Raw genomic sequence first — 19,365 nt, 5'->3', positions numbered from 1 at the left:
ACCTCCAAGCTCCTGTCTCGGTGATCCCCCCCCCCCTTCCTGATACATATCGTTTAGTTTTAGCTGGCCATGCGGCTACTCAAACATGGGCTAGCTTTAGCCGAGCCCATCTCCGCTTGAACTGCAACTACACGCCAGTGCATAGCGTGCATTATTTTGTTTTGTTTTTTTTCTTAAGTTTAAATGAGTTAGATGCTGAGCTTTGACTTAAACTTATGACTTTATGAGTTGTAAGTCAACTCCTTACTAATTAATCAAATCTTCACCCATCGTCCGTAGGTTCAGCGGTAGAAACTACACCCCCTCACCTAAAAAGGAGGGAATTCAATTTCCCATCACGGTGCTTGAGGAGGCATTCTAAAATGGAAGTACCTAAAATAATCCTGAGGATATAACATAGGTTTGTCCTACCCAACATTGGTATCACTTAAGAAAAGCCATTCAAACACCATGTCCTTGACTTGGGTTAAGCTCAAACCCTGTAACAAAAGAAAAAATCAAATCTTTGCTGGCCATACTTTATTCATTATGCAAAGATCCTTCCCATTTGAAAACAAATAACAAGTTATCAACGGGGTTAAGTCCAATAAAAATGGCTGATTTCTTACAATATGACCAGCCAAAATTTGTGTCTCCATGATTGCCTCTTGTAGGATGAGATATGTGTCCAACAAAGGGGGAAAAAAAAAAAACCAGATAAGTCGAAGCATGCAAAATCTATTGGACTTGGGACCAACGAAATCGGAGGAGATCACACCTCTATCATCTTTCTAAGAAAATAATTATGTCGATATATTTTAACTAATACCCAGTTGCAGTTTCTATTAGCTGGTTCGGTGGATGTGAGCCATATCTGGTCTAATTAGGAGATATTTCTTTTTTATCTATAGCCTTGAAACTTTACAATTTCAAAAAAAATAAATCCATTTCATTAACAGCGAAAGTACATTCTCATTCTTCATATTGCCACGCGCAATACTACCAACGCTTCTAAACCGAAGCCAACCGTCAAAGATCAGCTCAATTAAGAAGGTATTTGGTTGATAAAAAAGCTTTTTTTCACATAATTTGAGATAAAATTTTTCTCACTAGTGATTTCAATATATTGTAAGATTTTATGAAAATGAAATGAAAGATCAATAATTGGACGGCCAGTGTAGTACCCGGCAAGGTTTTGTGCATCGCATTGACTTGTAATCAATCAAACCATAGAATAATACATCATAATAGGGCAAAGAAAATTGTCGTTCCTTACAATAATTATTTCAAAATAATTTTCAATAGAAGTGGCTTGTACTCCTCCTTTTCAAATCCCATGTTGCACGCATCACGCTCTTCTTGTGTAGATCTACAACATGCCTTTACAATTTAAATTCTCTCTCACACACAAAGGAAAATGAGCATATATAACTTTATAGAGCAACATGTGTGTGTGAGAAAGAAGGTTGTGCAATTGAGCGCGCGCGCGCACACATATATGTATCCTTCCTAGTCACAAGCTTTTAGTTCATATTTATTATTAGACATCGTCATGATGAATTTGAAATTTTACTCCAATTTGATACATTTTAACCAAGGAAATTGAATGATCCCTGAAGTAAAATGCAAATAAAAATTAGTTCACTGAGAAAAAGTTGTCTAATATAATTAAACCCTGCTGAACCTGGAGCCCAGCTTACAAAATCTGTTGTGTAAATATTTCTGAAGTTTAATCAGGTAAATTCAACAAGAATTTTTTGCATCAGAAAAGTTTCAAGCTATAGTTTCTATAAAACTCAGCTGATAATGACTAAGCTTCAATATTATGTTGGTAGTTTGTCTAAAACCATCTGCGGTTTATAATTTGGTATTAGATTGAGTTTAAAAAATCTCAAGACAGAATGAGACACAGAATAAAAATGTCCCAAAGGAATAATATTTGTTGCTTTTCTTATCTACGTAATTCGCCCATACTTATTGTTCCAACTTAAATAACCTTAAATCAACCATAGTTCATCAAAATTTATTCAGTTCTCTGACATTGACCAGTTTTGAATTTCTATTCGCAATTAGTTCCACCCCTCGTTCATTTACTTGTTTGTGACGTTTGTTGGGCGTAGGTGTTCTTGAGGGGGAATTCGATGACATTTACCGGTTGCACTATATATGGTCTCGTACGTATTGATGGTGCGCGCGCGTGCGTACGTAGCCTTTTCGAGCAGATGGATGCTCTCATCAATTTCCCTCCCGACTCCTCATCGTTCACAATTGTCCCCCTGAACATTAACTGTCATGCGCTTAGTTAAAAACAAAACAGGCTTTCTTTGATTATATTCATTCTAATATATATTTAGGCCGGATCCATGCTTTTGCCAAGAATGCACCAGAGGACTGAAGAAAGAGACAGAAAAATGAGAATGATAAGGGAGAACGGTGGAGTTTAATTACGTACATTCAAGCAAGTCGCTTTGGCGTAGGAGAGAAAAATATATCTGTCATTCAGTGTTGAGATGGAACTGTCAAATATCCCGGACTCATCAGGGGTACGTAGAAAACTAAAATTCATTGTATCAAAAAAGAAAAAGAGAAAAGAAAACTAAAATTCACAGCTGAGCAGAAAAAAAAGTCAACAAGAGGACAGACTCATAAATGGGAAGCGCTAAGGAAATATTGGTACTGGTCAACGGCAGAGGCGGGGATAGCCACCATCACCTTCACAGCATCCCTCTCATTATCCACCGGCAAAAACAGACAATACCGATCGCAGCATATGGGTCCCACGTGGATTGGCCTTCCCAGCCCCAAGTCAACCCTTTCCAAACCCAGCCTTGACCATTGAGACACTATCAGCACCCCCACCGAGTCAGGACTCGCCCTCGACTCGGACACCCGCTCTACCACCTTCCTCACGTACTCGTTGTCCACCCTCTCCTTTGCACTCCTTACCAGACCCGACGCGTACCCAAGACCCTTCTGTGCCAGCTCCTTCGCGCTGCTCTGTGCACATCCTAACAAGAACGCGTTCCCGTAGTAGCCGTCGGGTATGCCCGGCTTCACCCGGTTCCGCACGTTGATGCTGAAGAGCAACTTTAGTATCTGGTTCGACGGAAACGCCAACGCTCTGGCCCAGCTTCGCCACACGTGAGCAGCCAGGACCTCGAAGGACGTGTAGGACGACTCGCTGAGTGGACTCAACGACCAAGCGACGTTCTTGAGCTCGTTCAGGCGTCTTCTGTCGAATATAATGGAGGTTGGTTTGAGATCGCTGGAAACCAGCGTCATGAAGTCGCAAAGATCGGGTACCCGGTTGAACTCGGTGAGGATCGCTGGGCAGGCCCGATTGGGACTTCCGTACGATGGGTTGAGAATATGACGGTTCCAAACAGGTGTCGGCCCGAGTGCGGGGCATTTCCCAGAAGCTAACTCGGAGAAATAATTGAGAAATTCGGCGCTGCCGATACCGTCAGAGACACAATGGTTGATCCCTACACCAACGGCAGCGGCTCCGTCACCGAGCCACGTTAGCTGAACCACGAGCGGCGGTGATCCTTTGAGAACATCAGTTGTGTACAGGGACAAGAGTTTTCTCCAGCAGGTCACCGTTTTGGGCGCTCTATCGAAGTCGCTGTTTGTGTAGCGATCAGAAAAGGCCTCAATGAACACCGCACCCTGGGCTCGGCACACGACCTCAAGGCCCGATCCACCGGGGCTAGGCCTTACCCTCCCGGCAAATGGGTAGTACGGAACCAAAGCTTGGGCTAATGCGGCTTTGAGACGAGCCGAGGTGGCCCCGCGGTCCAAGCCGGGGCAGGGTCTGTAGACCAAGAGATACTCTATAGTAAAACGAAGGAAGAGTTGAGAGTCGAGAGCGGATAGAGAGAGAACGGATCAAGTTGGGGAACGGATCAGAAGGAGTTATGATCGACAGACTGCTTTGACTTGCACAGAGCTTCCCATATGCTCTGTTTGGATGAAGGCTATGAATTTGCAAGAAAATATGATCAAGTTTAGGAGGAAGTGAGATGGGTGGTGGTGTGGGTGATGGGTTTGTGTATGTTTGGGGTGAGCTTTTTATTGACAAGAGAGGAAGGGAGAGTGGTTAGGTGCAAGGGAAAGGAAGGGACCCCCCGTTTGTATGGTAACTGTGAGAGATTTGTGCCAAGATTCTGCGGGCATCGGCTTTAGAGAGAGATGAATATCAAAACAAAATATAATAAGAACAAGCTTTGCTTTCTGTCTGTTCGGCGGAGAGCGATCAGTGATAGCTATCACTCTCCCTATTTCTACGTACCCCAGAAGCTCATCCACGTGGTTGCTTTGTTTGGTTGCGTGATATGCCTCTCTAGCGAGCTCAGGCCCTTGGTATGATTTTAAATGCAAAAGGTAAAATGCATTGGCTTATTGTTTTGTGACATCTAGTTGGAGTAATATGTATCCACATGGTATCCGGACACACCAAGGAGGTGGGTCCTATGTGTTTGCTGTTTTTTATCTTTTTCTTCTCACTTTCCCTTGTTTGAGATATTCCAGCGATGATTCAAATATCCCATTACCACTTTTCTTCTCCATATTGGAAATCAGACCAAGCTCGACATATACAGAAGTGCCTGCGACGTAAAAGAGCCACAGATTATGAAGACCGGGTGTTGGGAGAACCACATCACGTCTCGGATTCCTCCTTTTTCGGAACTATAGATGCATTATCAAATGCTCACACCAAAAAAAAAAAAGAAAGGTATTCTATACAGTTAATATCCGTGCTTTGATTGCATTCATTGTCACTGGTACTTGTCATTTTCAGCATACTGTCACTGTGTGTTCAGTCTTGTTCCTCGCTTGGTCGAAAGATCCCGTCTCTTAAAATGACGATGGTGACGGCGGATCATTAGGCATGGGGTGGAGGTAAAGGCAGAAGAGGATCGACGAAAAGGAAAGCGCATGGTGGCGTCTTGTTAGTTTGTATTTATGGATTTAGAATATATCATGCTGAACGTTTGAATCTCAGCCTTTTGACAGCTAAATAGATTTAAATGTTTTCAAAGATCCAGAATATGAAATGCCAATTAATTCTCATAACAAGCTTGTTCGTCATCCAATGAACTACAGTTGAGATCAATAAACACCAGGGGAATCCCACTTTAAAAGGGAAGGGGGCAGCAATAATGGATCAGCCTCTGAACACTTGCTGGCAAATTATTTATATAATAACACTTGGTATATATGATCTATCTTGGCATGTCAAGCAACATTTTTTTTTTTTGGGTCAATGCTACGCCCGAATAATTGTGTCCCTTTGTGCCTCTGGTGTGAGCCTGGTGGCTACGAAGACGCGCTTATTACAGTAATTTGGATATATGGGTGTTGCGCGGGTGTGAGGAAAATATATAAGAAGCTATAGTAGCTAGGGGTATACCACCTTTTAAAGATATGTCATCGTTCACATAAACAATAAAATATGTAGCTTCCAAGTAACTAGCTAGACCCTATTCGACGCGAGCAAGTCACAAAATATCTCGAGAATATATATAAAGAGAGACCATATATCGAGTCAGAAATACGCGAAGAACCGTCCCCAGGGGATACAATTGTTCTGCAAATTGTGTGATATAATTAATATCAGCAGCTAGATATGTAGACAATCACGGGGGAGTTTTTAAAATGAAACGAAAGGAAAAGGAGACCTAGAGGGACAATAAGTGGATGCCTACATATATAAGCACGTATATGTAGATGATATCCCGCGTATTATATTAGAGTAATCCTTGCGTCGCTTTATAAGGAATATTGTCGCCCAGATTTGTGGCACAGTTAAAAGAAACGGGTATCCTAGTCTCCAAAATTTTGGCCCTAGGTTGATGAGGGGGATTTGTCTCTTTTTAATGATGCTAATTAATAAATAATTAAATGTGAAAAAAATTAATGTAAGCAACAACTACAGCAGTTAACGCACGTCAACGTCGTTGATTCCCCTTTATATATTCTGTTTAGCCAGATTTCTTATCTTAAAAAAAGGAAAATGTCGATCGCCCTTTATTCCTCCACAAGATGTGGATTAAGATTTCATGAGATCTCCGGCCAATTAATGCGGAGGCAAGGCGCGCTCAGTTGATTATCCCAATCCAGCTGCTTGCTCGTAAATCTGAACAAATTGATCTCGCTCTTTCGACATCTGCTTTGTTTGTATGCGAGCGTTTCCTTTCCGTCGAACCATTCTTTTGTCCGCACATATTAATTTGAAATAGTTGTCATTTAGTCCTTCCCAATAATTATGCTCTTGAACGGCGAATGAAGTTTTAGCCACGCAATTTGAATATCAATTGTCAACATATCTTTTGACCTGGCGAGACCTTTGCACACATATAACTGTTGGAGAGCTCCGGAAGGAGTGAGCGAATGATACTAGTGGGTGCGAAAGACGCAGTACAAAGTAAACAAATAAAAAGGGGAGATTTTACGTTGATGGAGACAGTGAAGATGCGTTATATGTGTAGTATATGTGGGGGCTGGCAAGTGCATGCCAGAGGCTTTGGATTCATGTGCAGCCATTTACTTTACTGATGACACTACTGACAGTGACACAATCCCCAGATGCTGTTCTCACTTCCCCCAATTTCCCACCACCCAATTAATTCTCCCCCAGATTCTCTTCCATTTTATTTTCTCAGCCACACCAACATCACACACACACATACACATATATATATATGTACATATGGGCGATCGAACGAGATAAGGAACGGAGATTTTTCATTCTGTGCGTGTGCGAGCCTAATGAATCATATATGTAGGTTGCACTGTAGACTCTCCCAGCTGAAGAGCTTAACTCTTGTTCAGATGACACGTATGCATGCCTCTAAAGTGTGTAAGATAAGATTACATAAGGCCTAAAGTATTTTGATGCGATTAAATTAAAATATGATGGGGCTTTTCTGTTCACGGGTGATTATGTGGGCAGATTAAAGCTTGGTGCTCTTGTTTCCTTTCTTTAGTGGTCTCCCCTTGTCCTGCTGCATCTCGCCATCACGTCTTTTCAGACGGGAAAAATAAAAGGAAAAAGGCAGAACCAATCTCAAGACAAGACGGATTGATGGACGTCGTTCAAAAATTATACATTATCTACTTAAAAGAACATGGTTCACTCACTATGTGTCTTTGTTCCCATTTATAATTCATAAGGAATCTCTGTCTGTGTTTGAAATGGGCTGATCCTGATTTGAACGTTTTGTTCACCACGCTATTAGCCGCCGGGTGACCCTCAGGATAAGAGCCTGAACCCACATTTCTCCCTCGGCATGTCTTGCCGTCAATTCTTTTTTACCAAATTTGACGGGACCTGATCTTAGAGAAGAAGTATGTGATTATCATTGATTTTTTTTAAAATTCTGCCATATTTAATTCAAGTGTAAAATTTAAAATTAGAACCAAGATCCTTACCACCAAATCATTCAATTATTTAGTCATCCAGTCCCATCTGTTTTTTTTTTCCCAATTATTTTTCAAGCTTTCGAAATCACTACTGTTTCGCGGAAAAGGAGGGACTACCAACAATCTGAATTTTGACTGTTTCATGTATAATTCAGTTCGTGCAATTCTGGCGTGAGAGGGCTGAATTCATGTTTGTGGGATCCGTTAGAAGAATTTGTTGCGTGTGTGTGTTTGTCTGTAATGTGTTTGGTTGACAAACATAATTAATTGGCTCGCGGGTGGCTACTGACTAGGAAATAAAGAAACACGCTGAGATTGAGCGTCCTAACAATATTACTGGCCATTCAATTTCTCTCGTGTGCGATTCAAAAGGTATACATGTGTGTCTTGGCCAAGACAAATACATCTTTTGATCTCAGCTTAATGTATATTTTCTACATCTAACTCTCTGTCGTGTGGCCACCAAATTGCCAAAACTTCTCGGAGACAAATCTTTTGTCAAGATTGTATGTGTCACGGACTCAAATCAAATGTAATCTCACATGTCCAAACATATAATCCAGGTGTTAATAGTTTAATGAATAGTGGTTAGGTTCGTTGGTTTTATACTCATCTGCTCTGTTATTATGTAGCTCCCGACAATACTTGCAATGATCGCCTCTATAGTTTGTACCACCCACAGTATTCTCAAGACCGCATCTGAGACAGGGCCCTTCACATGTGGTCTTGTTTAGATTTCACGCCATCATGATGATAAACAAATATTATGAACAAATCTTTCAATGATATGGTTGGTTAAAAAAATAATGTGCAGATAAAGTCTTCCTTTTTAATAAATGAACTGGTTCAGAATCTTATTAGAGAATTAAATTTAAGAATGTACACTGTAGTCAGATGACGGAGTTGCCGTCCACATAATTTATGATTGCGTTGAGTTTATTTGGGCTGGCCCAGATATATGGAACCGAAATAACATCATTTAGGGAGAGATCTGAAGACGAGAGGGCAGGCTAAACTAAGAGGCCTGGGCCTCAGATCACTTGCAATAGAGTGAATTTGAGCCTAGATATGCCGATGTTTTTCTGGAGTCTGGACTGGAGCCAGCATTTCATTTCCAAGTATTTACTACTGGATACCAGACCAGCGATATAAAAAATGAAGAGTTCCAAGGCGTGTAGGTGGCTTGGATTCCATGCTCGGAGTCTACCTATCTCTGATGACGCGGATAGAGCCTGATTCATTGCAGGCCTTTTGAGCAGCATCATCTGCTTCATGCCTGGCACGTGGCAGACGCTTACTTTCTATGCAAAGGCCACGTATACATGCAGCCCCATCCACACCACTGCACCTGTTCACGTCGTCCCATTGAAAACCCGGCGAGCTTTTCTCGAGGCATTAACGGGATTTAATTAGCAAGCAGTAACGCTGATTACCGTATATCCGCGTAAACAGTTCATTTAGTATGCTTTTTTGTTCATTAAAAATAAAGTGCGACTTTCAATTGGAGTTCTTATCATGAAAAAATATATGTTATTCCTGTTTTATATATATCACCTCCCGCTCTAATTATAAGATTTTGTTTTTATAAACTACAAGTGAAATCTTATAATTAAAACAAGAGGTAGTATATTACTCTTCATAAGAGATAAATGCTAAGTCTAGGGGAGAGTATGAGCTTTAATTCAGTCCGGCAGGAAAAAGTATTGAAACTAAACCAAAAAATTCTAAATGGAGTTGACCATGCATGATACGATCTTCTTTGCACTAAATTAAAAAGCGATCCGTCCGGGAGAGTAATTATCCAAAACGAGAGGAAGCGAGCGAGCGCACTCGCTTAATTGATCAGGGGCAGATATCTATCTCGATTCTATAACCGTGCTCGATCGGATAGAGCCGCTGGCGATATATGCCAATCCAAAAAATAAGATATAGCCAGCCTTTTATATGTACACATGGTGTAAATACTGACACACCAGCCATTTGCTCCATTTACTAATAAATACTGCTATTAGGCATAATGCTGAGCGAATCCGATCCACTCCATCTTCTCCCGTTCAATAATATCCAATCCTCCTTAATTGAAGCAACTAAAGTGAGTTAGTTACATGCAAGGTAGGGGCCAGTGTCACAGTAGTATGCAGTAGTAACAAATAAGTTCACTGCACATACAAGAAAGATCATCCCAGTATATAAACCTCACCTGCACGGTTGACTGATATATATATATATATATATATTAGGCTACATTTAAAATTTTAAACCGAGCACTACTCTCCACTGACCAAACTCTCCATTAGAAGTAGAGGGGGAAGGATAAATTTTGGATTCATAATAAGTGTTTCACGCGGTGGCAAATTTGGTGGAAGAATGCAGAACGAAGGGCATATGTCATAAAAAGGCATCATGTTATGAGTCCCACATTGGGAAATCTCACAGGTATTGTGGGGTTGATAAGTTCAAAGGGCTCTCCCTCCTAATAGGCTAGTCTTTTGGGATTGGGCTCTCCCCTTGGGTTTATGTTCATCACATTGGTGCTTTCATTGAGAGTTGGCCAATCGGAAAGGGCTACCCGCGGAGGATTCTGACGTCGGCTCTCGAGAGGGGTACTCTGTTATGAGTCCCACATTGGTGAATCTCGAGAGGGTACTCTGTTATGAGTCCCACATTGGTGAATCTCGAGGGGGTACTCTGTTATGAGTCCCACATTGGTGAATCTCATAGGTATTATTCCCCAGGTATTGTTGGGGTTTATAAGTTTAAAGGGCTCTCCCTCCTAATAGGCTAGTCTTTTGGGATTGGGCTCTCTCCTTAGACTTATACTTATCACACATCATTTGAAACAAGTGAAGGAAAAAGGACAAAACGATGTCGTGCGGTTTAAATGGGGAGGCTGTGGAAACTGGAAAGAACCTGACTCATAATTAATTCCAAAAAATGTAAGTCTAAGAAACGGGGTAATGTTTGGCCCAAAAAAGAAAGAAACGGGGTAATGATTCCAAGTTCCGAAACCACTGTGCACCTGTGCTGCTCTGTTTCTTCGCTGCACAGCAATCCCCTTCCCCTTCTCTCTCCATAAATATTCCACATTTGCAACTCCCACCGCCCTATTCCACCATTTACACGCCTGACATATTCGCACCTCCACTCACCACAACTTCTCCGTCAAACATCAAAAACACTGAACGAGGCACCTTCCACTGGTCTCCATCCTTTTAAACCTCCAATGGACGACCTTTCTTCCTCGCCTGCTCATGCGCTTCACCCTCCCCAAGAAACCTCACCCACCACCATCACCACCGCTGCCACCGCCACTCCTTGCCCAACATCTACTAATACCACCAAAACTCACTCTGCTCGCAAATGTAAAGGCAAAGGTGGTCCCGACAACAACAAATTTAGGTACCGTGGTGTGAGGCAGCGAAGCTGGGGCAAATGGGTCGCTGAGATCCGAGAGCCTCGCAAGCGAACCCGAAAGTGGCTCGGCACCTTCGCCACCGCCGAGGACGCCGCTCGAGCCTACGACCGCGCAGCTATCATCCTCTACGGCTCTAGGGCTCAGCTCAATTTACAACCCTCCGCCGCCTCTTCTTCCCACTCTTCCGCCTCTCGGGCTTCTACACCTTCTTCCTCTTCTCAAACCCTTCGTCCCTTGCTTCCCCGCCCCTCTGGCCTTAGCTTCGCCTTTTCTTCTGCCGCCACATCGGGTTTCTTACCCTACGGGGTTTACCCCAATAATACTAATAATACTAATTATATCCCGCAAATGATATGCCCGGTGAATAATAATATGGCGCAACAGCATCGTCAAGTGGTGCAACTTCCACAGAAGTCGCATCGCCACTCCCCAGAACCTGATGGTGATATTGTCGAGAACTCCAACACGGCAGCCTCGTACCAGGATCAGCTGGTGCAGCAGCATCAGAATTGCATGCACGACGATATTAGTTCTCTCGTGAGTTCGGATGGGTCAGGTTTGTGTGCCTCGCAGACACAGACTGTAGTTGCACCTGCGGATCCGTGGCCGTTGACGAATGAGGAAGAGTACACACCAAGTCTATGGGACTACTATAACGATCCTTTTTTCTTTGATTTTTAATTGATCTGATATATACATATATATATTTAGCGCGAATGAACGGAGAACTGCTCATCTCGTATCTATGTGGTGCGAACACGCGCGCATTAAGAATGAATAACTTTGGGTGGAAATTGACATTATTCCAAAGTGAATAATAGTGTTGCATGCGGCGGCGGCGGCGGAAGTCGAATCCATCTGGAGAAGTCATTACCAGGTTAAAGTTTGATGAACGTGTTTGTCAAGTAAATCAAAAGCAGCCAGGTGCTTGCCAACTACCCAGATCGCGTCTTCTTAATTCTGTTGAAAGAAAAAGGCCTTAAGATCAAGGTATGTTATCGGGTTGCCTAAATTAGTCAGGAGTTTTTATAGAATCAGCTAACGATTCCAGGATCATTATTCGATCAAGGATTCGCGGGTCCCGGCCCGCCTTACTTTTTTTTTTTTTTTTTTTTGTTGGTTATATATGAGTAGTTTTCTTCCCTCTCTCACCCGGGCCAGGCGTTGTTGTGTGCAAATGCTCTATATTCATGGGTGTGTATGAGAACTTAGGAATGTTTGGTATGAAGCATTAAAAATAAAAGATTGGGATTGGGATTGAGACTGAGATTAAAAAATAGTATTAATCTGAGAGATTGCTTATTACATGAGATTAAACAAACTCATATATGATAAACTGGGGGAAGTATTATTCTCTAATTCTATGTTTATGAGTTTGTTTAATCCCATATAACAAATAAATAGTTATGCTAAAGACATTTTTGGATGATTTTTTTTTAATTACAATCCTAGCTTCTATTTTTCATTTTCAATGCTTTGTAGCAAACAGGCTCTTTAAGATTTTCTGAGGATTGAATCTTGAGGAGAGGAGAGACAAAAACGTAAATGGCGAGGAGAGAAATAAGCTCTAAACTCGATGCATGCTTAGCCGTATGCTACAAATTAAATTAGAAAAATGGAATGCCATGAGACATTATCCAAGCTTGCCATAAAGTTCTTCAGGATCATGTTCGTCCAGGTTTGAGTGGGGCCATTTCATAATTGTTTGGTGACAATTAATCTACGTTACCATTAAGTTATAGACCATTATTCGGTTTAAATGGGATAGTTTATTGTCGTAATATGTTTGAGTTACATTCTATCGACTCAGCCTTTTGTCCGGTCTTTGTTTTATATATATAAGCCGATCATGAAAATTTCGGCTAAGAAAAGCTTGATCAAGGTCACTATTGATTACTGATTATGGCATGGCTCCTAGGAAATGCGATGCCGATCAATGGATTCAAATCTGATTAAAGCTGAAAAAATGAACATATAATGATTTTCACATGCTTACAACAAATTATGCTTTGAACCCTAAAACTCGCAAACTTACACCACAATAGTTAATTAAAAGACCGTTTCTCATTAACTGAATCGTTCCGTGCCAGTATAATAAGATTGGTGATATGTCGTTATAAAGGAACCCTCTTCGATGTCATTATGAAAATGTTTCAATCAGTTTACTGGTATTGTTCTGGCCATTAACGTGTGTTTTATTTTAGGGCCTGTAAACAAAGCACAACGCAATGAAGGTTGAAAGAAAATAGCTAGAAGAGCAGATAAAAAAAAAAAAAAAGATGAAAATTGGATTGCATCAAATGAACGGGATTCCAGAATCCAACTCTGAAATTTAAATGGGGCGTGAAATGCGTCAATTCTTTCTGAGATGATGAATGTTGTTCAGCTTATCTTATAAGGATGCGTTTTCGGGTAAGAAGGGGAAGCACCTCAATCCTGCAAGGGATGCGAGCTAGGTCTCTAATAAATCAAAGCTTGGTGGAGAATTAATATGTATTCATTTGTGAGCTTAAATCACAAACAATACTATCCAGATCGCGACTAATCGACTAATTTTTCAGCCGTCAGAAATTCTTTCCTGAAGAATACTTGATGTGGGGTTTCGGTTGACTTCATAGAATTCGAACTGTAGGATGGAAGATGAGAGTCGTTGTTAATTGAAATGTAAGAACAGGTAAGCTGAGTCATATATAAGAAGCGGGGATAATATCTTGTGGGACTCCGCACGCGTGGGTTTAATATCTCCGTCACCTTCAGACAGTTATCGCCCTAATTGCCCAGGATTCTGCTTCACGATTTGGGCCTTCATCCCTTAGCGCCAGTATTTTTAATTAATCTGCATGTAAATCAAACCCAAACAACGGTAAAACAATAGATTAAATATCATGATTGGAATGAGGAGACGTGATGAACTTCGAAATCGGGTGGGGCATGTCAATTGATTGAGCCGTAACTTAGGAGGCTACTATATATCTTAATCCATCGTTGTCTACCTCTCTTGCTTAATTATTGGATCTACTTCCTAATATCTTTTGCTTCCAAAATATCTCAGAACGCGTCGGAATCTAGTTCCCTCCCACTACTGCCCAACGTGTAATCATTTATTCGGGGACGTTTGTCTGTATTCCATATTTCCGCTCAGTTTTTCCACACACCCGCACAAAAGTCCTCTTAAACGCTATCCAAATACAGTGTGGTTATTTGTCCCCGCAAGGAATAGCACATACACAACCCGTATGACACGTTGGTTGGGCCAGCAAATACATTTGCTTTAACGACGGTATGCAAGTTGTGTTTGCAGCAGTCACTTGGGCCTCGTGTGTGACGTCAAATCTATTCGGCCGTGCGGTCAAATCGGAGCCGAGCCCACTGGCGTTTCAATCTTTTCTGTCTCTCTCGCTTCCTCGTTCACGCGCCCTGCCCTTCTTCCAAAATCATCTGCTTCCTGTCCTGATATTTTACCAATGGCCCTTTCATCTTTTAACATTTTTGGTCCAACGTAATTGATTGTCACGCTGTCCCTTATGTTGTCGCTGAAACATTCTATTTCCTAATTATTACAATGCAGGCATCATTTCTTCTGCGATCTAAATATATGTCCTTAAAATAAAAGCCTCCAGATCAAATACAAGGACTATTTTACTTTATTATTCTGGCAAAAAGATTTAGCTCTTGCCTTTTATTTTACAAAAATTCTATCATAAATTACTGCATTATTAATATTTTTAAGCGTGGAACACTGGATTCCTTTGGATTTTTCGAATGATTTTGAGTTTGAAAAAATTCATATCACAAGTCAAGTGCCTGCATGAATATAAATTTTCCAGAATTTAATTACAGAGAAAAGTTATGATTTAGATCCGCGCTTGTCGATTTTTTTTATTCATATAGATGAATCTTAGAAATCTGATGCCTTTTTATGACGGGTATTGCGTGTATTGTTTATATTAAAAAAGAGATACTTGGCAAAAAAATAGTATGCATAAAGGGCACTCTAAGATTTCTCAGTGATAATCAGTTAATTCCCCAGTTTACTTTCATTGCTCCGCCTCTCCTCCTCCTCCCCTCTCTCTCTCCCCCCCCCCCTCTCTCTCGTGTTCACACCTGACTTTGCAACTTGGATTATGAAACTAGCTATTAGTTATACTTATAAGAGCAAATTGACTAATTTGAGAAAATTTAAAAAAAAATAGATTATATTAGTTATTTATTAATAAATAACTGATCTAACAAATAAATAAGTGTTGTCTTTCCTAATATATCCTTACTAATCAAGTGTATTGGTTAGAACTACTATTGTTAGAAGCACTACCTTGAAAAAAAAATATAAATACAAGAGACAGAATGAATCGGGGTTTTATATTTATGAACAAACTAAAGGTCAAATAAGATCTTATATTAAGAACCGCGGTAGTATAAGATTTAGTTGACTAATTTGAGTACATTATGAAAATAAGTTTAATTAGTTATTTGTTACAAATATGTGTGTTTTTTAGAATATTTTTACTAATAATATATATTAATTACAATTATCATCTGATAAAATTTTTAATATATGTAAATACTAAAAGAATTATTTTAAATAAGTAAATAAATATAAAAAAAATTAGGATTTTATATTTATAAAAGTCAAATAAGTTCCTCTATAACAAGGTGGCAGTGTAATCTTAGTCTTTGAGCGATAAAAATCCAATTATACATGTACCAAACCAAAAGCAGCTATAAATCTCACGTTTGCCTGTGGTCTCTGGTATTCATAAATTAATGCGGAGTCACAGTATTCAGTGAGTCCGCATTGGATCCTCTGAAGCGCCTTTATGCCCCAGTCAGCCATCGCCGCCGCCTTCACGATCACCGTGTCCCTCGCCGACGTCGTCGCTTCCACCGTTGTAGCCTAGAACCGCTATGACAAGCCAAGATTCACAGGGTTTTACATGGCACTACACGGAGCTGGATGACCGAAACCTCGAAATCCGAGGCCGAACATTTTTCTTTGTGGTCGTCCTGTTCTCCATTATCCTTATCATGACCCTTCTTTTCCTTTATGCTCGCTGGATCTGGAGGTACCGGGGCCAACATTCCACCACCTACCATTCCAATGGAGCGCGCCTAGCGCCGCCGGCCCCTCCGGCACAGGGCCTCGACCCCGCTTCGATCAAGGAACTGCCTATAATTTTGCACCAAAGAACTTCGGAGGCCAACAGTAAATTGGAGGAAACAGAGTGCTGTATTTGCCTCGGTACGTTCAAAGACGGGGAGAAATTGAAGGTTTTGCCCGGCTGTGACCATAGCTTCCATTGTGAGTGTGTTGATAAGTGGCTTTCCAATCACTCTAGTTGTCCTCTCTGCAGATCTTCTCTCAAGGTTCATCTTTCCCTTCCCAAGATTTTGATTCAAGAACCACCCAATCGAATCAATCTTCCCTTGTAGCTTTCTTTTATTTCTAGTATGAATCTCTAACTCGGCGGCTATTTATAATTGAGCCGTGAACACATAACAAGTAATTGTAAATTAAACTTTCTTTTTAATTTAGACTTGAACTGGTGATTGCAAATGGAAAAAAGATAATTAGGAAAGTGGACTTGTTGGTGGGAATATTTAATTCGAGTTCTTCGGTGGTTCTTAAGTTAGATAGCAGTTCCAAAGACATGCTAGTTAGGGACGCCACTTGTGCGATCAAAGTCCTGAAAGAAGGTGGTGTTTTGAGTCAGCTTATGGGCTGGGTGTGTGAGTCCTAGAGGAAAATGATCCAGCTTGGTGGTTCGTTGGGCAAAATGGAAGTGAGAAGTTATTAAAAATTGGCACCCCAATATCTGAGTAGATGATTCTGTTCTGCGGTGAGTGCTGATCTATGTGTGCTTTGCATCGGCTGGTGAGTTAGGAAGATGCTTTGTTTGCTGTTAAAGGGTGGGTTGTCGCATGACATGGAAAGCTACATGCGTCCAGCCCCACCTTTTGTATGTTAAGTTGGGCGTTGCTTCCTTGCAGCTTGTACCACCGTGTCTTAGAGATGAAGTTAGTCGAGTAGAAGCAGTAGGGGTAACAGGATAAGAATAAGATCACGCGCTTCTGGAATTTGGAGGTGGGTTGCTCTTTCTTGCTGTGATCAACAATGCAGGAGCAATCAATCAATCAATGCTGATATTTAAGGACACCTGGTGGGTCACTTAATGATGGATGGGTTAGTGGCACGCTCGGCTTATCCACTCCGCCTGTGTCTTCAAGGTATGGGCTTGTGTTGCGTAACTCATTATTATGTCAGTACTTCTGTGAGTGAGCCCGCTCCTTTGTTCTGCAGGCTGCAACTTATTCTATGGTTTTGCCGTTAATTTCAGGCAGTCAGCTCATGAATGAATAAATTGATAATCAGTTTTCATTTCATCGTTTTCTTTGATTTTACCATCGCTCCCTTAGAACAACAAAAGCATCCCCAATAATAGTTGGATTATAAGTGGAATCAAACTAGTTGATACGTCATCATTGATGCAGTGAATTCAAATCTGGTGGATAATAAAATCATGTTGGGACTCAGAAGATTTGCATTATTCAAAATCTAAACTAAATAGTGGTATTCAATGTCATTTAGGTGTGGCATGAAAATGATAAATTTTTGTAAACTGTGAGTATTTTCATCTTTTATCGGAAAAATGTTGGGTATTATCATGTCAAACAGTTTTCTAAAATATTGCATTTTTGTTAAACTAATCTGATTATCATGAAAGAATGTTTACCCCCTATCGCGAGCGCGTTGAGCCCAATACACACGACAGTGACGGACTGAACATTAGTGAAGTTGGGCTCATTGCAATCAAACACAATTGATGTGCTGAATAAGAATGCCTTCGAATAAGACTGTCTCTGATAAATAAATATATATATATATATATATATATATATGAGCTGTTAAATTTAGTGACCCACAAATGAAAATGCATAACACACGTCATTTGTATATTCGTTCAATTTCATGCAATGGTGGCCAACACAGACTTTCTCTTCTTTAAACTGAAAAAAGACCTGTCCCTTTTTTTTTTTATTTTGAGGAAGAAAGTAGCAGTGCTTGTTCCAATAAGGTAGACGTGTTATTTTATGCAGTTGCACTGAGGTTGAATAATAAATTTAGTCATGAATTATGAACAATGACATTTGTTATAAAATTTTAGATTGTTGATCTACTGATGTAGTAGGCAGGTTCAAGAATCAAGATTTTTTTTAAGAAATATATAGTAAAAATATCACAAAATGAATGATTTTATATTGTACATATATTTTATTTATCAATGAATTTCTCCCATTTTTTATTTGTATTTTTCTTCGCTTTTCGTCACGGCCATTGAACTAAAATTATACCGCTGTAAAATTAAAAATTGATGAATAAATATAAACTGTCAACATTTTATTTGAAGCAAATCTACTTTGTGGAAATATTTAACCTGAATCACTTGAAGGTATAAAAAACCGATTCATTTAAATTCCACATGGGATATGAGAGGTGAAGCAGAGAAGGGAAAATGCGGGGGAGAGAATCATTATTGTATGTCTCCTCTATTATGCCAAAAAAAAAAAACTCATCTATAATTGTTTTTTTGTCAACATCTCCTCTACTTCTTTAGGCTTTTTTTGGTTTAACGGAGGGGATGGGGTTATGAGTTTTGTTTGGTTGGAGGGAAAGGGAGTGATGGGGAGGTTTCTTATTTGGTTCAAGAGGAAAAAGAATAGGAGTTAATTATAAGTTAACAAATATATCTTTATCTCTTTATGTAGATTTCTTTATTATTTTATCACAATATTTATATCATAATTATTATTTTCTAATTTACGAATGTAAAAAAAAATCAGTTACCTTGAGATATAACAAATAAATTATAAATAACCATAAATTAAAATAAATGTCAATAAAAAAACTATATTATAATCTTTAGCATATTATATAAATTATAAATAAATTTATGCAACAAGTTTTGAAATATTTCGTCCTTAATTAGATAACATGCGCAACTTCAAATTCTTAATCAAGTAACACATAGAGTTTTGTGTAAAAAAAATTAAATTGAATTAAAATAGGTATATATATAGACACGCAAATTAACGAATTTGGTTATTGATAATATCATTTTATTGGATCTCAACAACTTCAACTCATATAAAACCAGTAAAGAACTGCTTCATACAGAATAAATGAATTAAAAAAAAAACTAAGATGAATGAAGTGGAGGATCAAGCAAGAGGAGGGGATTGGGTAGGAGGAAAAGATGGGGGAGATTAATGGTAGCTAGTGTGGGGAATAATGAAATCAGAAAAAGAAAATATGGAGAGAGAAAAAGAACATCTAAAGAGTAAAAAAAAAATCTGTAGAAAAGTAGGGCCTAAAAAGAAAAAAAGAGTAAAAAAAAAGGTTTTTTTAATTAAAAAGGATAAGCTTGGGATATTCAAAAACTTACATAGGTTAGGATGAGACATAATATTTTCTTCCTCTTAAAAGACCTCAAATTTGGAGGGAAGCAAAAAGAGGGGAGGAGAGTACTAAAAGACAAAATATTTTTCTA

General features: G+C 39.8%; 2 protein-coding genes and 1 pseudogene across 3 annotated transcripts; 2 read left to right on the top strand and 1 right to left on the bottom strand.

The window, feature by feature from the left end:
• Positions 1-2,377: 2,377 nt before the first annotated feature.
• On the bottom strand, positions 2,378-3,936 carry LOC114748474 (omega-hydroxypalmitate O-feruloyl transferase-like; annotated as a pseudogene).
• A 6,691-nt stretch (positions 3,937-10,627) lies between these two features.
• On the top strand, positions 10,628-11,500 carry LOC114748517 (ethylene-responsive transcription factor ABI4). The gene has a single exon (XM_028936945.1). The coding sequence runs from the start codon at positions 10,628-10,630 to the stop codon at positions 11,498-11,500; it is 873 nt and encodes a 290-aa protein (XP_028792778.1).
• Positions 11,501-15,548: 4,048 nt separating this feature from the next.
• LOC114748475 (RING-H2 finger protein ATL66) lies at positions 15,549-17,976 on the top strand. 2 transcript variants are annotated; one of them, XM_028936888.1, is made up of 2 exons: positions 15,549-17,044; positions 17,542-17,976. In XM_028936888.1, exon 1 carries the CDS (start codon positions 15,725-15,727, stop codon positions 16,247-16,249), a length of 525 nt encoding a protein of 174 aa, XP_028792721.1. In that variant the 5' UTR covers positions 15,549-15,724; the 3' UTR covers positions 16,250-17,044; positions 17,542-17,976. The 2 variants fall into 2 exon arrangements, with proteins under 2 accessions (XP_028792721.1, XP_028792720.1); XM_028936887.1 differs by lacking the exon at positions 17,542-17,976 and adding an exon at positions 17,118-17,200.
• The last annotated feature ends 1,389 nt before the right edge of the window (positions 17,977-19,365 follow it).

Source organism: Neltuma alba, unplaced genomic scaffold (assembly GCF_004799145.2).
Source record: "Neltuma alba isolate B1F8T4 unplaced genomic scaffold, ASM479914v2 tig00005722_pilon, whole genome shotgun sequence".
Lineage (NCBI taxonomy): Eukaryota > Viridiplantae > Streptophyta > Magnoliopsida > Fabales > Fabaceae > Neltuma > Neltuma alba.
This window is presented reverse-complemented; position numbering and strand designations above follow the sequence as displayed.

Excerpts from the sequence above, each read along its gene's own strand:
- LOC114748517 (XM_028936945.1), top strand. The coding sequence starts at position 10,628 with ATGGACGACCTTTCTTCCTCGCCTGCTCATGCGCTTCACCCTCCCCAA.
- LOC114748475 (XM_028936888.1), top strand. The coding sequence starts at position 15,725 with ATGACAAGCCAAGATTCACAGGGTTTTACATGGCACTACACGGAGCTG.